This window comes from Drosophila serrata, unplaced genomic scaffold (assembly GCF_035046125.1).
Source record: "Drosophila serrata isolate PLE 108 unplaced genomic scaffold, ASM3504612v1 contig_165, whole genome shotgun sequence".
Classification (NCBI taxonomy): domain Eukaryota; kingdom Metazoa; phylum Arthropoda; class Insecta; order Diptera; family Drosophilidae; genus Drosophila; species Drosophila serrata.
In genome coordinates, this window is record NW_028257063.1 from 3,947,335 (window position 1) to 3,969,057 (window position 21,723).

Consider the following 21,723-nt stretch of genomic DNA (forward strand, 5'->3'; position numbering starts at 1 on the left):
TTAAATAATATTGTTTACAGGTTAAATAAATCATAGATACAATTGCCATGTTAAATTATATTGTTTACAGGTTAAATAAATCATAGAAACATGCTTTAACACACTTTTAACAACCAAAATCGGACTGCATTTAAAACCAAAAACCTAATTAAAAACGATTTCCCAGCATCAAAATGCCGCCTGCTGCACAAGGCCGAAAGTCACCATGACAAATTGAATAATTGAGGCTTAGACTTTCCAGCCTGACTGCAAAGACCCGGCATAAACCCATTTACAAGGCATTTTTCCTTGGAAAAAAGGAGAGGAAAATCCAATAAAGTATTTCGCAGTGAAGCAACTCGATTCGATTGCATACTTTTCAGGGGGCCGCAAAGTGAGAGAACTTTCAGATATATTGGCTGTGGAATTTTCTCTGTGTGTGTGTGTGTGTGTGCAAAGAAATTACTTTTTTTTATGTTGTTGCCCATTGAACGCAATGAAATATTCAGGTGGCAGTCAGTTGGACACACTCGAACCCTGTCAGATCCCTCCCCCACTTGGCTTTATAATAAAAACCTCAGACCTCAAACCTCAAACCTAATATATATTTGCGTCAGCTTATTGGCATTGCAAATAATTTGCGTTAATTAAGTGACTGTCAGGATGAGTAGAAAAAACTGAGAGGACAAGGACGAGGACGAGGACGAGGACGAGGACTCTGTCGAGGGTGTGTCAATGTCGCAATGCACTCGTTATCGACTGTTTGGCAACTTAATTGCGTTTGCTTTTGTAAATTTAATTTTAATTTAAAGCTTTATTGAATTGCGTCGCGGCTTCTGTGATTCCCAATCTCCTCCTTCAATTATGAATGACAGCGGCGGAAAAAATCATAAAAACAATACAAAAACAGCAAAGGGAGAAAAAAAATATGAACAAATAAAAAGCAAATTGAAACATAAAATTTACACAGCAATTGATTTAACGCAATCATAAAACACATATATATTTTTGTATATAAACAAGGCGTGTAAAATAAAAGAATAAATAAATAAACCAGGACAAGGAGCTGGCCGAGGGTGGCATTAAAAATTTACGCTCATTTTTTAAGCGCAGATTATGCTGGCCAACTGGTCAGATGCGGGGGGGAGGACATCGTCCTGGTAAATTGTGGCCATAATTCAGGGAATTAAATTTGAATTTTGCACTGGCCTCCTGGCCCCCGATTTCCTGCCAAATAATAGTTCAATTTCTCACGGCATTCATTATTCAGGACTGGACATAGTTGGACTTTTCCTTTTCTCCTTTTCCCTTCTCCTGTTGGACCTATTAGCCTGCATACTTGAGAGGGAGACCCTGAGACCCTGAGACCCTGGCACCGGCTGCCATTGAAATGACTTTTAAAACTTTTTACAGTTGTAATTATTATAAATAAATGAAGCGCAATTTGGTGGGTTTCCCAGGACCCAAGCCCAAGCCCAAGCCCCTCTTTCTGTTGTTTCCACCAGCAAGGACCTCAAGGACGTGAGTGTGGTTCTGTTTATTATTAACTTGAATGACGACCCAAAAAGAAAAAATAATTTTCTCATTTCCAGAGCTGTCAGTCGGCGACTAGACAAGTCAAGAAGTCCTAGAAGAGTCCTGCTGTGGTGAAAGGAGTGCCTACAAATTGGTCGGAACTCACACTCGGGAAGGACACATGTCCTGCGATACACTCATTCGCAGGCAATTATTCAGATGGGCTTCGGAAGCAATTTGCTTGCGGCTCGATGATGACATTAATTTACCGACCGTAATAATATGTTATATATATATTTTTAACGCTTTTATTTATGGCTTAAAGCTGCCAGTGCGGTAGTGAAACGAGGCAAACAGATTTCCCATTTTGCATAAATTAAACAATATTTAATGGCCGCCAAGGACGACGACACTGTTTGGATAATGAAATCGAAAAGTTTAGATATTTGCCCGACATCCGGCGTCTCTGCATTGCTTTGATGACTTTTCATTAAATTACGCTTTCCGCATTCCGCATTTCCACGAGACACAGAGTCAGGAAGAGAGACATAGATACTAAGAAAGTGAGATTTGCGATGCGCAAACAAAGTTATAAAAGCAGAATTTTCCATTTTCTATTTTCCATTTGCTGGCTGCAGCTGCCACTGACACAACAGGAATGTATATATGTACTATATCCATCAAGGGACTCCGGCTTCCGGATAGAAGAAAACGAACCGAAAAGTGTCCAAAATTGCATTCCCAACGACCTTGACTGGCATTCACTTAGCGCCCAATGGGAATGTTAATTACTTGGTCATAAAACGGACCAGCAATCTCAAATCTCAATCTCAATCTCAATCCCAATCTCGATCCGTGTGACAATCAAACTATTTATGCAATGTGTGGCACACAAGGGGGAATCCCCCAGCTCATCCTCCATATATCCCTTCCCATCCTCAACCATTTTGCTCTGTGGCTGTGTTGTTCTAAGCGATTTGATTCGAACAACAATTGAGGCACATTCTATGGCAAAGGCAAACAGCTGGCGGGCCATATCAGAGGATTGTGGTCTGGGGATTGGGGATTGTGGCTTCTGGTGGATAGAGATGTTTAGAACATGCAGTATTTGTTGGCCAACTGAGGTACAAGGTACTGGGAAATGATTGTATATTGAAGGAATTGTACAGAAAAATAGATTCATTAGTTTTTTAAATGGGTTTTTTAAAAGATAAATACGGTTATAGTGGATATGAAGTGGCTTTCTACCCTTGCAAGGTATTATAATTTAACACAGAAACTTGAAACGCTGTTAAGAAGTCTAATTTTAATTTTAATTTGACAATTTTATCCAACAAATTAAAGTTTAAAAAACCCATAACTAAGCCAAAAGTGCATTAATTTTAAGTCGGAAAGCTTTCCCATGTTAGTTTAGGTTAATAAATTTGCTTACTCAGTTTAAAACCTCAAATTTTTGACTGTTTTTGAACATTTTAACAATTAACTTTAAAAAAAAATCTAAAAAATTAACAAAAATATATATTTTTTTTTAAATAAAGCTAGATCAACTCCCATTTAAATGCTGATCAATAATATATGTGATTTATGGGGTCGGAAATGACTCCTTCTTCCTTCCCTTTTTAAGTTATAAACCTTCAAGGGTACAACAATTACTTAAGCCATGTACCCATTTCAATTAAAAAAGTACCCAAAACCTTACTCATCACTCTTGTACAACTCTTTAAGTGCTGCAGGCCAAAACGAGCTGGTAGCAAAACATTTATTGTAATTCGAAATCAATCAATAGAACCGATAAAAAAGCGAGTGGGAAGTTGAGAGAAAATGAGCCTATCGATGCCCTCAATGCCCTGATGCCCTGATGCCCGCATCTGGCAGCAAACAGCGTCGCCCCCGCACTGTTTAATACTTATTTAATCAAGTTAATGTAGTTAAATCAGCTTAAGCAAATATTCCCAGCAGCAGGAGGAGCAATGGCAATGGCAGCAGTGGCTGTCGAACACAATGGCCGAGATAAACCAAACGATACTGGTCCTTGGAGGAGGACTGACTGACTGACTACTCTTGGTTCTCAGTTTCTCCTCCTGCCTGTGGCCTGTGTCCTGTGTCCTGTGTCCTGTCTCCTCCCAACACACATAAACTAATACAGATAAAAGGGCATTCATTACAAAAGACCAAAGCGGCAAAGTTTTTCATCGACGGCGATGTCAGATTTGCGACATCAGCGCAAGGATCTTAGGAGTGCACTAAGGAAAACGAGGGATTTCTAATAGTCAAGGATATAAGAAATATATCTAAATAAACTAAAAGGGAAATACTATAAAAATTAAAACAAATTGTTTATAGAAACAATCTAGCATATAAGGGAGATATCCTTAAATGTTAAACATCAAACTTAGCCTACTTCTGAGCGTAGTTAGAAAAGTCTAAACTGTTTCGGATATTATTTTCCTATTTAAACTATTATTTTTAGTATTCCTAAGACATCATTATCACCATAAACTTCTTCTAAAGTTCATTTAAGTTGACATTTTTCCGCCAGTGCACGGGGGAAAGACAAAAACCAAAAGGTTGCCGGAAAAGGACGAGAGCAGGCGGTTAGACCTGGGACCACGACCAATGGCCACCGAGTGACCACACAGCCAAGAGTCATTAATATTAAGTAATCGTGAAGGATGCTCTCTGGTGTATAATACAGCCTCCTGCTCCTTGGCATATCCTCAACCTCTCTCTCTCCTCTCTCCCCTCCACAACAACCTGTGCTCCGGGGGGAAGTTCATGAACCCGCTCATTGACCATGAGTTAACCATGAGCATGAGTGTTGACTGTGGTCGTAAATTCACCGCCTCCACAGGCCACAGGCCTGGCCGAGGAGCAGTTATGAAGACTCATGACGAGGACTAGGCCTGGCCCACCTTTCAATGTCCCACAATGGACAGATTAGTGAAGTGCCAAGAGCACCAAATGGACGTGGTCACCAGGAGGAGAAGCTACTGGAACTGCACGTGGGGGAAATGGAGCAAACAGGGAAGCCACAAGCTTGAAAATCTGGTGAACAAAGCAAACAGCAAAGTGATTTCCTGAGTGGCAGCATCTTTGACTATTGTGGCATACAAAAAAAATAAAAAAAGACTAATTGATAAGAGCACTTAATCGGGGAATTCATCATTGAATTAAATGTAATTGTTGTAATTGGATTAAAAAACTCGTTAAAGGGAGATTTAAATTGGTTTCCCATTTGTATGTATGTACAATGTTAATATTCACAGATTGGTAATCCGCTTTATATTAATCATTTAAGCGGTTGTTCGTTTGGCTTTTACACGAAACCATCGAATCCTTTTCTGTGACAGAATGTTTAAATGGTTTACAATGTTGTTAATTTAAATAATCAATTTCAGCTCTAATAGGAAACCCAATTAATAAGCAATTTACGTTTGCTTCTAAGGACACATTCTCTGCATTTAATTAGCTTTTTGGCCAAGGCCATGTTAATTAAGTCCCAGAGAGTCATTAAATTGATAACATCCAATTGATGCTTAATTGCAATGGAAAGCGGGAGAAGCAGCAACTTGAACAACCAAATGACCTCAACTTTGCACCTCTGATGGGGTCAAGCAGGTAATCTAAAAGTTTTCCATCTTTGCAATGTTACGACCCTTTTGGGAAATTTACCTCAAACCCGGCTGGGTTTCTTTTGGCGCAAACAAACAAAAAAAAAAAAATGGGGTTAAATTTATGAGCTCAAGATAATGTGGTGTGCCCGAAAAAGGAGGAGCAGGAGCAGGAGTTCCTAATCCCGAGCATGTGAAGGACATTCAACGTAATATCTGGCACCTAAACATATATATTTCCCCTTAGACACTGGCCAAAATTCAAATTAAATCAGCTTGGACCTGGGTCCAAAAGTTGGGTTCACATTCCTTAGAAGCTTTAATTGCACATTAAGCTTAATTAACAAATTCATGGAGGCGACGTGGTCTCCAATGGGCCATGATGATGATGATGATGCGTATAACCCATGCTCATGATGTGTTGGGCCTCTAAAAAACACTTCAAGGGGATTTAGTTTTTACTCACGCACACTTTTGATTAAATTGTTTAGTTTGGTTTAGTTTGTCTGTCTCATTTCTCTATTTTTGTGGCTTGGCAAATTGAGTTTTGCGGCACTTTCAGCAAATTAAAATGCCCTGCCGCCTTTTTGCTGCCCTTTAAATAGGATTTCAAGAGAGAAGGCAGGCCAGGCAGCTGCACTTTATTCCGGAAAAAAACAAAAGCCGCCCTTGGCCAAAAAAGCGTGGGCCAACGGGGCGTATGAGCGTTAAATAAGTGTGTGCAAAGTATCTGCGGCCAAGCAGCGCTCATTAAGCAAATTCAGGCCACCAAAGGGGGTGCCTCTCAGGGGGGTAGCTCGGTGGGTTCGGGTGGCATTGCAACTCTGAGTCACCTCTTTCTAATACTGCAGCGTAGGCGGGCACTTGAGCCAACAAATCCGCACAAATTGCACTGCCACAGAGTGCGGGGGGTGAGCAGAAATAAAAAATATATATATACATATAAAAGGAGTGAGGGTTTGTCAGGCAACGTTATTGATTTAAATGTCATAAACACCCAAAAGTAGCACACACACACACTACAGACGGAGAGACCCCTCCAAGTGGCACATCCGAAAGATACTTTGAATGTTTTTCGAGATACCCCGCTGGCGGAAGCTAAAAGCCAAGAAAAACAAACACGATCCCCCCCACACACACCTGTACATGTACACCTGTTATGGGTATATGCTTTGGTGTGTCTGTGTGTGTTCCCTCACACATTAATGCCACACACGTAGACAACTATTAACTAAAAGACAGACGGACGGATGGACGCACTAAGGCATACATTTAGGCGCTGATGGGCGGACGTACAAGAGAGAGATATGGGGCCTGGTGACAGTGCCAGCCAGTATGTTCTAGCCAGGCTAAAGAAATTTGTAACAGATGCGGGCCAGCAGCACAGCACACAATTGACTTCACAGCACCCCGTAAGCGAGTTATTGGAGAAAACTGCCGGCTGCTTCTGCTGTTTTTATTTTCTTTTTTCCTTCTTTTTTTTTTTTGTCATCACAACGAAAAACCGCCAAACGCGCCGGCTCCCTCCTCCCGTTTTTCTGGGCCGTAATTGCGGGCCGAGATAAGCGCTTTATTACCGATTCACTGGCTTTTATCGCATTTTAATAACTCACGAAAAAATGCGCCCAAAAACGAGCGTACCGCACGATCTTACGTTATGCCGCCTTACGCGCCTTACGTGACACGTAAGCAACGAGAGCGAGAACGAGAACGTTATTATTGCCGGCGGAAAATCGCGTCAACTGTCGCATTCGCCAGTTAAAGCCCAACTGAAACTGCTTCTTTTGGAATGCCGCCAGAACTGTGAACTGAACGCCACGACGTCTGCCGCTGCTTTGAATTCGAAACAACGAAGTTTTGGCCCACGAAGGCCGGGAAAATGTTTTCCCGAAAAGAGCCGAGCCGAAAGTCGAGAGTTCCGATGGAAAAGCAGGGGGGGAAAAGCGGGTAGGTCGTCGGTTGTGCTCACTTGCATCGCCAAATTGCTGAAGATGCCACACGGAAGTGCGTGCGTTGGCTGCTGTTGCAGTTCTTGTTGCAGGCATTATCCGAATCGAAGGACTCAGGGATAAAGCCCACGAAGACGCACGCACACACTCTCGTGTAGTATATTATATTAAGAGCGTGGCAGGGAAAGCCTCTCACTGATTATTATGCCATAATCGTGGAATATATGAGAGAAATTATAAATCTAGGAATTTTTGGCTTATTTAAAGGGGATTTCAATCAAAGCAATTGAGATTTTGGCAATCAGCGTTTATAGATATATTTGTATTAATGTTGAATAAATGCAAGTGAAAGGGAAATAGGAGAAGTAGGAAGATTTTGTCAAAGAGCTTTTAACATACACATATCATAGATATCCTGCATATATCCTGTATTTAAATACATTTTTTTATATAATAAGGATTTATTGAGCAAATATAATATGCATACACCTAACTTTACACAGAAAAGAATGAACTAGTTTTATTTAAACAAAATATATAATAAAGAAAATAAAGTAAGCCCAAGTTCTACATATTTTATATTAAAGTTATATAAATTATATAAAACTATAATAAACCTCTTTTATATATTTTAAAATAAATAGAAAAATAGGAATAAAGAAGTGCAAATAAATAAATCTAAATAATTTATTCAATTCATTCAAATGAATAAAAGTTAACCCTCTAAAACCGTTCCAATGCAACATATGGGTTACAATCTATGTTTCTTTCATAGTTTATGGATTGTTAATAAGAAAAGGAAAGGAAGAATATAAATATATAAATTGATATGTATGTATTTCTGGGGCCATGCAAAAAACAAGCAATCTATTAATGGCTGATTTTCACGCTTTGACTTTCTTTCTGCCTTTTTTTTGCTTAGCCTCCAGCTGGAGCCGTTCAAAATCCCACTGTATCTCTGGCCTTTGCCTGTCATTCGGTTGCGCAAATTAGCCGCCACAGCCCCCCATCCGTTTTGCCCTCCTCAGAGGGTTAAGCTGCCTTTTTAGTTTCTATGTGTGTGTGAGAGAGAGCTGCTTAGCTAGTTTTAGCTTAGCCAGCTGACTGCGTGGGAATATGTGTGTCTGTGTGTGTGCGCTTATGTGCGTGTGCATCAAAATCATTGCCGACTTTTGTGCGCAAATATTTACGACAACTGGCAGCTGCTGTCCCCATTATCCCTCATTCCCTGCCACTGCACAGAGAGAAAATTATGCATAATAATAGCATAATTTTTAATTAGCCTATTTTTGTGTTTATCTTTTCAGAGAATTTCTTACAGTTCCATTATTTGGCTTTGTTTGTCTCTTGGCTGACAGAAGTTCACTTATTATTTTTACAGCTGTTTAATTACAAAAATTTGCATGGAACAAGCAAAGTTTATTCACTTCTTGATGAACTAAAAGAATAAACATTTTTATGGGAAGATCACAAACCTTAAATGATTTCAGCTTTTGAATCAGAAAATCCAAACCTTCAAGCATCTAAAGCAAGTCGCATTCTAATCAATATTTATTAATATTTTAATATGACAATTATTTTCCACAAAATAAAATTTAAGAAACTCATAAGTAAGCCAAAAAAGCTTAAAATTCGGAAAACAGATCTATGTTAGTTTTTATTAGTTTAATAAGTCTGCATACTCGGTTTAAAATGTAAAAATATTAAATGTTTACCATTTTTTGATAATTTTAACGATGTAACCTCTTATAACATTTTCAAAAATTAAAAAAAAAAAATGTTTCCTTGCATACATGGCTAAATTGACCCGTCCTTTAATGCTGATTAATAATATATATGATTTATGGGATCGGAAATAACTCCTTCACAAATTACAAGTTTCTGACTGAAATTATAATATCCTGCAAGCGTATAAAAATTACCTCAAAACCCCATAGGAAAATTGCCTAAAAATTTGAACTATAAAAATTCAATATAAACTTATTAATTTGTATGTATTGAACTTTCATTTTTATGACATAAAAAAACGGTGACAAGACTCCATAACACCTCTTACAAAAAATAACGCATACGACACGTACGCCCGATACTTGCAAGCGGACGCACGTGTCGTATGAGTAATTTCTTGTGTTACAAGAAAACCAGAGTAAACGCCACCTCACTTCCAATGTCTTTCGGTTTGAAAAGAAGATTTCCATAAGATTTAATATTAAAAAAAAAAGGAAAATAAGAAAGCAAACCCATTGTGGTCATAATTTTCTGCAAGTGTTCGTTTGTGCGACTGCCTTCTGCCCCATTCCTAGGGGCAAGAGGACACCGAAAAGAAACAAAAGCATGCGTCTAACATCTAACGACGACAACAACCTGTCACGCCAGCTGAGGTACGGCCACGGCACGGGTTCGGAAATGGGCATCCAAGGTGGGAGAATGGGTCCGCTAACAAGGTACCCTGCCGAGAAAGAGAGACAACAATGCGACAGCGGGGTCAGCAGCAGCAGCAGGAACCAAAGCAAAATCAGGAGCTGCAGACGGAGGACGTGGTGTGTGGTGCTCCACATGAGCTGACACTGGCAGTCAAACAGAGGCCCATGGGCTCCCTGGTCGTAATGGCCTCTAAACAAAAGGCGTGCTTGTTTGGCAGCAACTCACCTACGCCGCCCATTTAGCCCACCCACTTTCAATGCCATTGCGGCACACTCAGAGAAGAAGAAGTGGGTCAGGTGGATGGAACAATAGATCAGAGTGATGGAAAGTTTGGAAATTTTAAATACCTTCTCCTTGAACACTTATATATTTCATGGAATATCTCAATAGCACACTACTCTTTCAGAAATATATATAGACACTAAGAAAATCCTACATATAATTTTATATATATTAAATTATACAAATTATACACACAAAGGACGCTTATAATTCTCAACAGATTATTTAGAAAACTTGTAGAAAAGAGGATTGGCAGGATTTTCCAAACAAAACTCCCTTTTTCAGTGTTTTCAGTTACCTTAGACACTTTTTCTTGTTTACCATAAATACATTTCAGTTTCTTCTTTCTTTTACTAAAAACTAAGGCAACCTTTAACCAAATTTTTCTCTTAGTGCACTTGTAAGGGGGGGTGTGTGTGTTACATTTGTCTTTTTGCAAATTAATTTATAAACACAATTGACATTGAGCCGGAATGTAAATATGCCGCTGAGAATGGTTGTTGCCTTGCATTAAAAATTCAAGTCCCACTCAGTCACATCTGCATGCACAGGACACATGCGTGAACCTTTTGGTGTGTGTGTGTGTGTGTGTGTGTGTGTGTGTGAGTGGAGTGTGTGTGTGCGTGACTCTACCCCATCTGTATGTGTGTATTTGTTTGTCTTTTGCCATAGTCCTTACCATACTATATATATGGCATTTATATTTCCCTCCAGGAAACGGCAACCAGAGTTGCGAAATGCCAAGCTGACGTTGCACTTAAGGAAATAGGCTAACACAAATATGGCTAAAAACGAGGGGGACACTGACTCGTTGTTGCTGTGGGTGGCACTTTGGGAAAACGCAGAAAATACTGAGAAATAAGCAGCAATGTCAGGGGAAATTCCAATATAACTTATGACCTTCAAGTGGGCACACACTCTGCGGAATAAATAATTGAAGAAATTGTTAATTGAACTGGGGGGAACGGCATCGCCCTCATAATGATGCAACTTTCCAGCCAAGTCTGTCTGTTTGGAAGCAGGAAGTTCTTCAAAGTGGAAACAATTTGGCAAGGCCACGTGGTAAAACACTCAAAGCCAGCCAGGTCACCTGGCTTTTAACCACATTTTACACGGCTACAAAAAGGACATATAGCTGACATAGGAACGATTGAAAACTGTTTAGAAAAAATTATAACCTTTACAGTCATTAACATATTATTATCTAATTTGATTCAAAGCTATCTATTATAATTATAGAATTTTTTTTTTATTTTTATGAAAATCGGAATACTATATAATTGCCAGAGAAACGGTTGTTAAATGTCAGTAAGTATCTGTCAACAGTAAGTTCCTATGAACAGTAAGTAACTATGATCAGTAAATATCAATGAACATTGAGTAACAATGTTTAGTAAGAATCTAGGACCAGTAAATATTTATGATCAGTTATATTGTATTAATTCCTAGTGATCAAATTTTTTTTATGATGAACTGAAATTATGTAAATGTTCGTTGTTTTGTTGTTACTTACACTTTATCTGCAGGCTTGGTGAAGTACCAGAAACAAGGCCACGGTGTTGGCATCTGTTTTTGCGGCATTTTGTTTAATAGTAATTGTGATTGGAAACTTTCATTTAACACAGATTTTATAATAGCCAAAGGTTGGACTTAAAATATAACTAGAAACTTTAAACTGAACAAGAAGAAGAACAAAAATAATTGTGTTTGCTACGGTGCTTAAGTACACCGGTTGAGAATCGCAGAGGAGGGCACTTTTTTGAGAGACAGTGAATGCGAGGAAAGTATTATTTTTAAGAGAGAGAGTAAAAGGGAGGCAGACACAATTTTGTTTTTTGAGAAGCGTAGGGAAGGTCTCATTGTTTATTTTTGAAGAATGAGAATTTGAGTTAGTAAACAAATGTGATAAGTCCTTAAAATTGATCAAAAATATAACATATTTAAACTCAAATTTAAATAAAAACTTTAAACTGAACAAGAAGAAGAACAAAAATAATTGTGTTTGCTACGGTGCTTAAGTACACCGGTTGAGAATCGCAGAGGAGGGCACTTTTTTGAGAGAGAGTGAAAGCGAAGAAAGTATTATATTTGAGAGAGAGTAAATGAGAGGCAAACGCAATTTAGTTTTTTGAGAAGCGTAGGGAAGGTCTCATTGTCTCTTTGGCTCATTGGAAACATTAAATGTAAAGGTGAGTACAATCAAAGCAGGCATTACTTTATTGTTTTTTATCATAAATATAAGTTATATTGTATTCATTCCTAGTGATCGAATTTCAATCTGCAAGGGTATACAAACTTCCTTTCTTCTTAAAAATTCCCCTAGCTTGATTTTCTTTAAAGGCTCACAACAATTTCTCTCCCTGCAAACACTTAAGGTAAAAACGTAGAAATTGGGCATTCCATTCGACTTAACTTGGCTAAACGGTTATTAACTTTCCAATGTGTCTGCTGGTCCTTAATGGGTGTAGAAGCAACTTTATTATGGAAAATACAGCCATAGTCATTCGAATGTTTGCACCAAGATGGAAATGAAAAGGAAAAGCAAATGGCTGCAAGTGTTTTTTCTTTTTTTTTGGCCAAAAAGACAGAAACCAGCTAAGCACTTTGGCTGTGCGAGAACCGCAGGAGCAGCAGCAGCAACAACAACAAGTTGTCGTTGAGTTGTACAAACTGATTTGCAATTTTATAAAGAGCTTGGCTTGCACACAAAGCCAACAGAGTCCTGAATGGAAAACCTAGGAATGGGAAGGACTTTTCGATGCTTGGATATATGTGCAGCCAAAGGCAAAGGCAGCCGAAAACAAAAGCTAAACAACAACTTTTGTTTGTCCTCATCATGGAGGCAGGCGTCAGGCGTCAGGCGACACAGGCAGTGACGGAAAAACTGCTGACTGACTGGACTGGACTGGACTGGAAAATGTTTGGACCAGGCCTAAGTCTTCAGCTGGATGAGACCTTTTTCGGCAAGCCAAAAATTGTAAAACTCATTTACATAACAATTACCGCTTGACACGGCCATGTTTTTTCTGCCCAGACACAACACACCAACTCCGCCACATTGGGTAATACTTTGAAGTCGGTGGGCTCCACAACCACTATATATATCTATATAGTATATATATATATATATATCTATTGTTTGTTGTTGTTGCTTATACTGGCTCACATGTTTGGCCCTCTCCGAGTGAGCCGGCTGCCGGTCGCCACCTGCCGGCACTTGCGGGACTGACATTTTATTTAGATTGCTTTGCATTTTCAACTTTTCTCCGCTTTTCCAAACCAACTGCGCCAACTGCGTGCAAATACACTGATATAATAGTTAAATAGATATTTAACTAGATTGCCCTAAAATGCCTTAATTATTCTGGCATTCAAAAACTTTAAATTGGGTAAATCAAAAGAAAGTGTTGATATATAAGAGGTTAATATATAAAATTTAAGGCAAATGGGGATTTAATAAAGATGTTATGAGAATTAAACCTTTCCTAACTTTAAGAATATTTTTAGGGGGTTATATGAGGTTTCTTTTTATATAAATTTTAAAATAACAGACTTTGAAGAGATTGATTTTTGTAACAGTTGAAAGATAGAATAATTAGAATATATATAATATATCGATTATATAGAATATATATAAAATATACGGAATATAAAGACTATGCAGAATATGTAGAATATATAGAATATATAGAATATATAGAATATATGGAATATATAGAATATATAGAATATATAGAATATATAGAATATATAGAATATATAGAATATATAGAATATATAGAATATATAGAATATATAGAATATATAGAATATATAGAATATATAGAATATATAAAATATATAGAATACATAGAGTATATAGATTATATAGCATATATAAAATATATAAAATACATAGAATATATAGAGATTATAGAACATTATTACATTATAACATAATTATAATTATAATTATAATTATAACATTATAACATTATTTTCCCTAAATATTTTCCAAAAATCACCCCTCCAAAATTGTTCTCTGTACACCACAACCAGACTTCCTCAGGCCATAAAACTCGTTGCCTTTAACTTCCCCGCACTTCACTTTCATTATGTGTCAGTTGCATTGTCTTGACTTTTTCGCATATATATTTTACTCAGAGGGGAATCCCCTCCCCAGAGTTTGCCCCCGTGGATTTTTATGGTCGGTGTGCTCTTTGCGGTTTTTTCCGCCTCGTGTGTGTGTGCTGTGTGTGTTTTCTGGGTTGTGGGTTATGTGACACAGTGGGAACTTTCTTACTCTAGACACTGATTAGCCGAAGCACTTACAATTTCATCCAAAGTGTTCGTCGGCTCCTTCATACCATGACGTTCGAGAGTCGCATCCAATCTGCAAACAAAAAAGAGGAGTCAGAATCAGCAAACCGACAAACAAATAATCATTAATTATCAGATGTGCCAGGAAGAATTTTCCTTCTTTTTTTTTCTTTGTCTTGTTTTGTTTAGGGGGTATGGGATTTGTCGAGGGGTGCCAATATACAAGTGTCTGTCTGCACATGCCAAGGTATTTGGACTCCCAAGAGTCGGGTGTGTGTACGTTTGGCAAATATATTTAACAAAACCAGACAAACATACAATTTAAATTCGTATTTTCAACAAATTTTTTGTGGCTTCCTTCTTGGTTGCTTCATGCAGTATTATTCCCTTCTCAAGGGTTGAGTAAATATGGAAAGAGGTTTGCTAAATGATCAATAAAGTCGTTTACTGTTATCCACAATGAGCGAAATATTGGTATAAACATTAAATAATATTGTATTATGTAAAGGGGAAATAGTGAACTTTAAATATGTATTAAGTTGCTTTGGAAAGAGGTCAGTTTTTAATCATCAGAGACACTTGTGAAGTTTTTATATCCAGGGAAAACTCCTATATAAAATATATTTAAAAATGTTACTCTTATGATATAACAAATAAATATATTAAGCTTTGTTATATCACATTTTTAAAAACGGAATATATAGTATCTTACTTCAAGAAAAATATATTCTGTTTAGTGAGAGTATTTCTCATTTATCTTACATAAAAATTCGACCTTTTTAGAGGGGTTTTCGAAGGCAGTTCAGGGGGGCTTTCTGGGCTTCCAACAATACCAACCCACTGAGAACCACCCACCACCCACTGTCCCATACATACATACATACATACATACATTTATGTATGCACCTACATATATGTACATCAAACCCATATACACATGCCTGAACCTATACAAAAGGCAGCCTTATCAATTTCAAGCATTTTGCCGTAAAAATATTAAGAGAAAAAATAATAATTTGCCTTTTCTTTCGTGGAAAACATACTCATGCTTGTAGGAGCATAGATATATCTACTATATAGAGCAGGGAAACCCCACTGGCCATTTCTTTTCAACGCCTCCCATACATACATACTGCCCCGAGAACCCCAGAAAGAAAACGCACTCTTTTTATGTGACTTATTTAGTTGAACAATGAGGAACAAAAAATGAACAGAGAGCGAACGAAGGACACCAAGGACTTGGAGCAAGGACCAAAAGAATAAAGAAGTAAAGAAGTTCAGTCTTATTAAAATCATGACACACACACAGAGAGAGAGAGAGCAGAACTCACAGTAATTTGCATTTTCCAACCACTTCGGCCTAGAAATTCGCTTCCGTTTCGTTCTGTTTTTTAAGTTGATTGCCACATAAATTTCATGTAATCTAATAAAATTTGAATTGTCGTCGTCGCTGTCTTCTGTATGTGAGAAATGTACATTGAACCGCAAAAAGGAAAAGCCAATGGTGGTGGGAGTGGATTTTCCTATTCCCCCACTCCCCTTTCAAACCATTTAAGATGCTGATGGAGTTTCAACTTTGAACGGGCGATAAGCTAATCAAATTAATTCAACTTAAAAAACTTGGCAAAGCGAATTTGCAACAAATTAATGTTATTTCATGGCTTCTTAAACTTGACACTGCGGTAACTACCGCCAGTCAGTGCCTCTCCCCCCTCTGAACCCCCTCTGTCAGCTCACTTCAAAGTAATTCATTTCTGATTGGAAGTTTCCTGTCAGCAATTTTACTTTTTCCTCTGCCACTCGCTCGCTCGCTTTTCACTTTCCACATTTTGTGTGAGCGAAAAAAGTTTTCTGCATGGCTTAAAGTGCGGCCAGCTGGCCCAATGATGAGGATGAGGGGCTTCAGCAGCTCCGGGGGCTGCTCCAGGAGAGCGAAAAGCGTTTATGGATATGTGTGTTGTTGAGCAAGTTATGTGAGGCGTTCGCTGTTGGGGCTTTTCCACCCACAGCCACACCCCTCTCTAACAACGGCTAAGCAATAAACTTGGAAAATTCACTCGACAGAGGAGAGAACATTTTCCAGTATGTTGATCGGAATCTTGCAGGACCCCCCGTTAGATCGAATCTGATATCCTATATCCCTTGGTAAAGACACAACTGTGGGGGAAATACTAGTAACAATTGAAAGTTTACACCTAAAATTAATATATATATAATTATGGAGTTTTTTTTTGGGTTTCTATAAAAGTAGGAAGGTAGTTTTCGTATATTGAATTTCATCAATGAATCAATTGTATATTTACTAGATGAAATTACTCTCTCTTTTAACTTTCTTATAAACCAAAGTTCCCCAAACATTATTCTCATATTTAACTTCATCAATGAATCAATTATATATTTACTAGATGAAATTACTCTCTCTTTTAACTTTCTTACAAACCAAAGTTCCCCAAACATTATTCTCATATTTAACTTCATCAATAAATCCATTATATATATTTACTCGATGAAATTACTCTCTCTTTTAACTTCCTTATAAACCAAAGTTTCCCAAACATTATTCTCATATTTAACTTTATTAATGAATTAATTGTATATTTACGAGATGAAATTACTCTCTCTTTTAACTTCCTTATAAACCAAAGTTCCCCAAACATTATCCTTTGAAGGACCCCTATTATTTCGTGCACATCTGTCGCTATATCCTTGGGTATTTGTAGGCAAATTGCCCGCATTTTGTTGCTCTCTGGAGAACGAGTATCTTTCTCGGTTATTTGTAAACTTTTTCCTGCAGGAAGCTGAGCTGCGGGGGGAAGAGAAGCTGCGTCCAAGTTAATCTCGGTTAGACAAAGTTTGGTGTTTTGGTTAAAGGCATTTGATTGATTTTATTTTCTTTTTTTCCTCCACCCTCACGGCTAGTAGCTGGCAGCTCAGATTGAGTTTGAAAGGCAAATACTTCAGTATTTTTTTGGGAAAGGGGAGCTGCGTCCCATTCACTTGGCAATTTGCTCGAATGCAGTTTGCATGTTTGATGACAGCTCCAAACGGTTCTCAAATTCCCCCCGGCCTGCCCCAAAAGTTTTTTGCATTCAAACACACACACAGTCACAGTCACAGTCACACTCGCACACACACCTTTTCCAGCGCCATAAACAGAACGTGGCGGTGCCAAACGTGTCAAATGCACGAAATTCTCACATTGCCAGGCAAATAAAAAATAGGGAAAAAGTACAACAAAAAAACAGAGTAAAAGCTGCAGTGTACAAATCTATACAACCCAATTCATACATATACATATATATTTGTGCATATATAAAACCAAAAAGAGTAGAAAAAATAGTAGAGTCTGGGGGGAAAATGCAGAAAAAGCAGGCAAAAGCCAAGCGAAACGAACCAAAGTAAATTGGCTACAAATAAGAAATTTCTTTACTGAAATTGAGACAAATATTTGTTAAAGGCAGTCACAGTCGATCAAATAAAACGACAAAAGCTAAATTGCTTTGGATATACATTAGAGAATACTAGAATGTAAATTAATTGGCTTAAATTGTACGGTTTAAGCAAGTAGTTTCTTATAAGTTGCAGTTAAGTTATCCATTAACAATTGCTGAAATACAATTATCCACAAATTGGTATGCAAACTAATGAATATCAACATATTGTGAATATGAATATCAACAAATTCCCTAAACAATTTTCAAACAATATTAAACCCACAGCGGAATATCATTTAGATAACCCAAACACGTCGGGGCCACAGCTCTTAATGCAATTATCGATTTCGCCTGATAAAATAACAAACAATGCCTCGTGTCTAAAGGTAAACACTGCCACTATTAATGTATGCAAATCCCCGCTGGAATATTTACCCAAAAGCCAGTTGAAACCGCATTTAATACCTATCTCTTCCCCTAAAAAAAATAAATATATCTCACATAAAATGTGTAATTTACAATTGTTTTAATTATACGCCAGGACACGGGGGAATTTTCTGGTGCTCCCAAAAACAATAAACAAAAAGCGAAACCTGATTGCAGAGAGCCGCTATTTAGGCTGCAATGTTTTTGTGTGCGGTTTCAAATTCATTTGGGATGCTGTTTTTATTTCCCAACTCTTCAACTTCCGCTCGTCAGAGTTTTACATAAATTAAGCCAAAGCAGCAACAATGCAATTTTAATGGGAATTAATGTTTCAGGCCTACACAAACGTGTGGCAAATTGAATTTTGGAACACTGCATCCTGTCACATAGATGCTCTGGATGCTTTTCCAGGAATAGCCCCAAAATGCCATAGGGACTCACTCACACACCCAAAGAGGACAATGCAAACATATGCAGACCACGGGGCGTATGGAAATTTGTGGTCGATGTAGAGCAAGAGCGTGAAAATAACACCTGCAGGCACACCAAACTAATTAAAATCATTTTGGGGGTATTTTCCATGATGATGATGAGAGGGAGGTGTCCCAGCCATTAGATCACATAGTGAAAATGAGCTTATGATTGGGAAATGATAATAAACAGCGATAGGAAACAATAAATATTAATTAGGAAATTAAATTCAAAAGCTAATTCAACTATATGATGATAGTTTTAATATATACACATATATATTAAAACACCTGCCTTCTCAGTTATATTAATCCTTCCCTCTAAATCCACTTACCGTCATGATTAATGAGAGTTTACCTGGCGAAATCAAAGCTCTACCATCGCTCACTTAATTAGAGCCAGCAACGGACTGCACAAACTAATCGAATCTTGAACAAATTAGTTATTTGGCCCAGAGTCCACGGTGCCACTTGCCACTTCACTTCGGGCCAAAGACAATTTTCCCCCAGCAGCTGAGCGACTTGGCCAACTAATTATCTTTAGTGCAGGCAAAATAAACATTTTGCTGTCGCTGCAGCACGACATCACGTTTCACTTTGATAAAGTTATATAACTCAGTGTATACTCTATAAATAATTTCATCTGAATCTGCATCCGTATCTGCAACTGATATCTGTATCTGTTTGGCCACAAAGCGACTTACGCTCGGGCAAACAACAATTCGAATTATTCAGAGGTATATTGGCCAGGCCAGGACTTTCGGCCAGGCCAAATATTTATTTATTTATATGCCAGTGTGCCCTGAATTGATACGTAAATTAAACCATGAAATGGGAATAACTTTTCATCAATAAATAAGAGTCGAGAGTTCGTTTAAATACTCCCCTTTTTTTTGGCCACTTTCAGCTGGGATTTACCTACAATCATTTCTCATCTTGACTAGTGTTATGTTCGGGCGGAAAGGTAATTACTGCCTCAATGTGGCAACCATTTGTGCTAAGCACTTCCAAGACTCTCATCCTTGTGCCAAAAAATGTGCCACAAATTATGGCAGACTGGCGCGCTTTCTGAATGAGTTGTTTCCCCATAGAGTGGAGTAGAAGAGGGTGTCAGGGGGGTTCATAAATCAATAGCCATTGACAGCTTTGTCAATGAATCGTTGGATGATTGAATGAGCATACGCCACGTCCATCACGGCGTATACGCAACGCTTCGTTTACCTCGAGGTCATCAATAAGTGGCTGCCACCCGGAAAACAGAGGGAGCACCCAAAGAAAACTCTCAACGCTTTTCTGTCTCAACGCGTCCGAGGACCCCGACCACATTTTTTGGCAATTTGCTCAATTACTCGGTCTCAGACATCGATTTGGTTTATTAAAAAGAGCCAAGTGCCCAAAGTGCCAGGCAAAAAGGCGAAAAAGAAAAGCACAAAACTACAGACACAGACAGCCACTCGTTTCGGCACTTTCGCATGGTCAGCAAATTCAGCGGAAAACATTTTCAATTTAATTAAACAAAAACAAAGCAGAAAATTTTGTTTCAAGCCAAACTTTTTATGTACTTATGGGGGGCTTTTTCGGAAAAAAGGGAAAGCCATAGCCCGGATGATGGAATGATGATGACAGGCTCCAAAAAATTTGTGTGTTGGCCATCTTTAAATAATTATGCAAAAATTGTTTGCAAATGAAAATTAAATTTGTTTTTCGTTCCCCCCCCCCCCCCAGCAAGTTGCAAGCCAAGATAAGCAATAGTTAAATAATTTCCATTTCAGCTACAACTTTTTGCATAAACAATGGTCAGCACATTTATTTATGTTTCTGTGTGTGTTTGTTTTAATTGCCGAGATAAAGATATACTATACACTATCTGTATATTCAGCTGAAAGTCGGGAAGACGAAACAATTTAAAATTAATTTTCAAACAAAGTTTTGATGTCCAACAATGGCTTTTTAATTGCAGTACAATCGCAGCAGGAATGGCAGCTTAATTGTCGGAAGTTTTTCGTGATTTTTGTTTATAAATTTATGCTAGTTTTGTGGTATAATCTAAAATAATTAGCTTCTATTGCAGTTGGCTCATATTTAGGAAAGTTCTGAGAGTACTGTTTAACATCGTGATATTATTATATACACATGTTCTGTTAACCCATTTTGGAGTTCATAAAACCACGTAGATTGTAGATTGTTTCTGCCCAGACCATTAGGCACTAAATTACTCTCAAATTACGAGTATTCCACTTCTAATCCGATAGTAAATTATACCCAAAAATGGGACACTAGAGTGAGTAGTAGAGTCGCACCTTCCTACCGACATTAGTTGACAATAAAATATGTAAATGGCTGCCAAATAAATCGCAGCCACTTCTCTGACACGCCAGAAGGAAAGGGGGATCCAGGGGAGGAATCCGGCCAACAGACAAGAGTCAAACAAGCAGAAACCGAGCGACATTTTCGTAATGCGAAAAGGTAACAAACGAAATCCATCAGTCCATAACGAAAGCCCCGTTGTGAGCTGGGAGAATACATATACATACATATATGTATATATGGGGATTCCCCCGATGTCTCCCGCAAAACTACCGCCCCAAATGATGAGTTGCGATTACACACATAAATACGCAATTCGCTTAAGTACGTCGTCGGTGGAGGAGAGCGGCAGTTGAAGTGGCGGAAGAGTTGGCCTGCCAGCGCTTTTGCGGTCTCTGTTCCGCCATGTGCGTCATGGCCCGGCTTCTGTTACCACTTACCCAGGCCCACACATACACACACACACGCGGAAAACTACACCCTCTCATCAGCAACACACACACACACACACACTCACGCACAGTTGCGGTCAAAGCGAAAGTAATTTTTACAAAAAATTATCATTTGTAAAAGAAAACAAGTTTCATTTAAAGAGGGGTTTGAAGGGGGATCCTAAAAGTTGGTTTAATACCTAAAGAGCTTTAGGCAAAATTAAATAATAGAATTTAAAAATGATGTAATATATAATTTTTATATCATAAAATTATATTATTATATGTATTAGATAGAATTTTAGACTTTTATAAATATGTATATAATCCATATATATATCATTTTTAAATTATATTAGAAAGAAAGTATAAATAATCGTTTATCCTTTTTTTCACATCTATTAAAACTTTAGTCAAAAGCTAAGCTAAAGCTATATTCTTGATCAGCATTAACAGACGAATCGTTCTAGGTAAGTTTTAGAGAAAACAAAATTTTTAGATTTTTTGAAAATTTTATAAGGGGTTAATATCATAAAAATTTTCAAAAATTGACTAATTTTAGATTTTGAAAAGTTTGTAAACTCAGTAGGCAATCT

General features: G+C 37.9%; 1 protein-coding gene across 3 annotated transcripts in view; it reads right to left on the minus strand.

Moving 5' to 3' along the window:
• ASPP (Ankyrin-repeat, SH3-domain, and Proline-rich-region containing Protein) overlaps positions 1–21,723 on the minus strand; it is a 55,435-nt gene that overhangs the window by 15,099 nt on the left and 18,613 nt on the right. The window contains exon 2 of one of the 3 annotated variants that reach the window (XM_020946884.2): positions 14,072–14,132. In XM_020946884.2, coding sequence (XP_020802543.2) covers positions 14,072–14,104 — 33 coding nt within the window. In that variant the 5' untranslated portion in view covers positions 14,105–14,132. Of the gene's footprint in view, positions 1–6,682; positions 6,954–14,071; positions 14,133–21,723 lie in introns of those variants that run through there. The other 2 variants (XM_086827245.1, XM_020946883.2) reach the window with 2 other exon arrangements.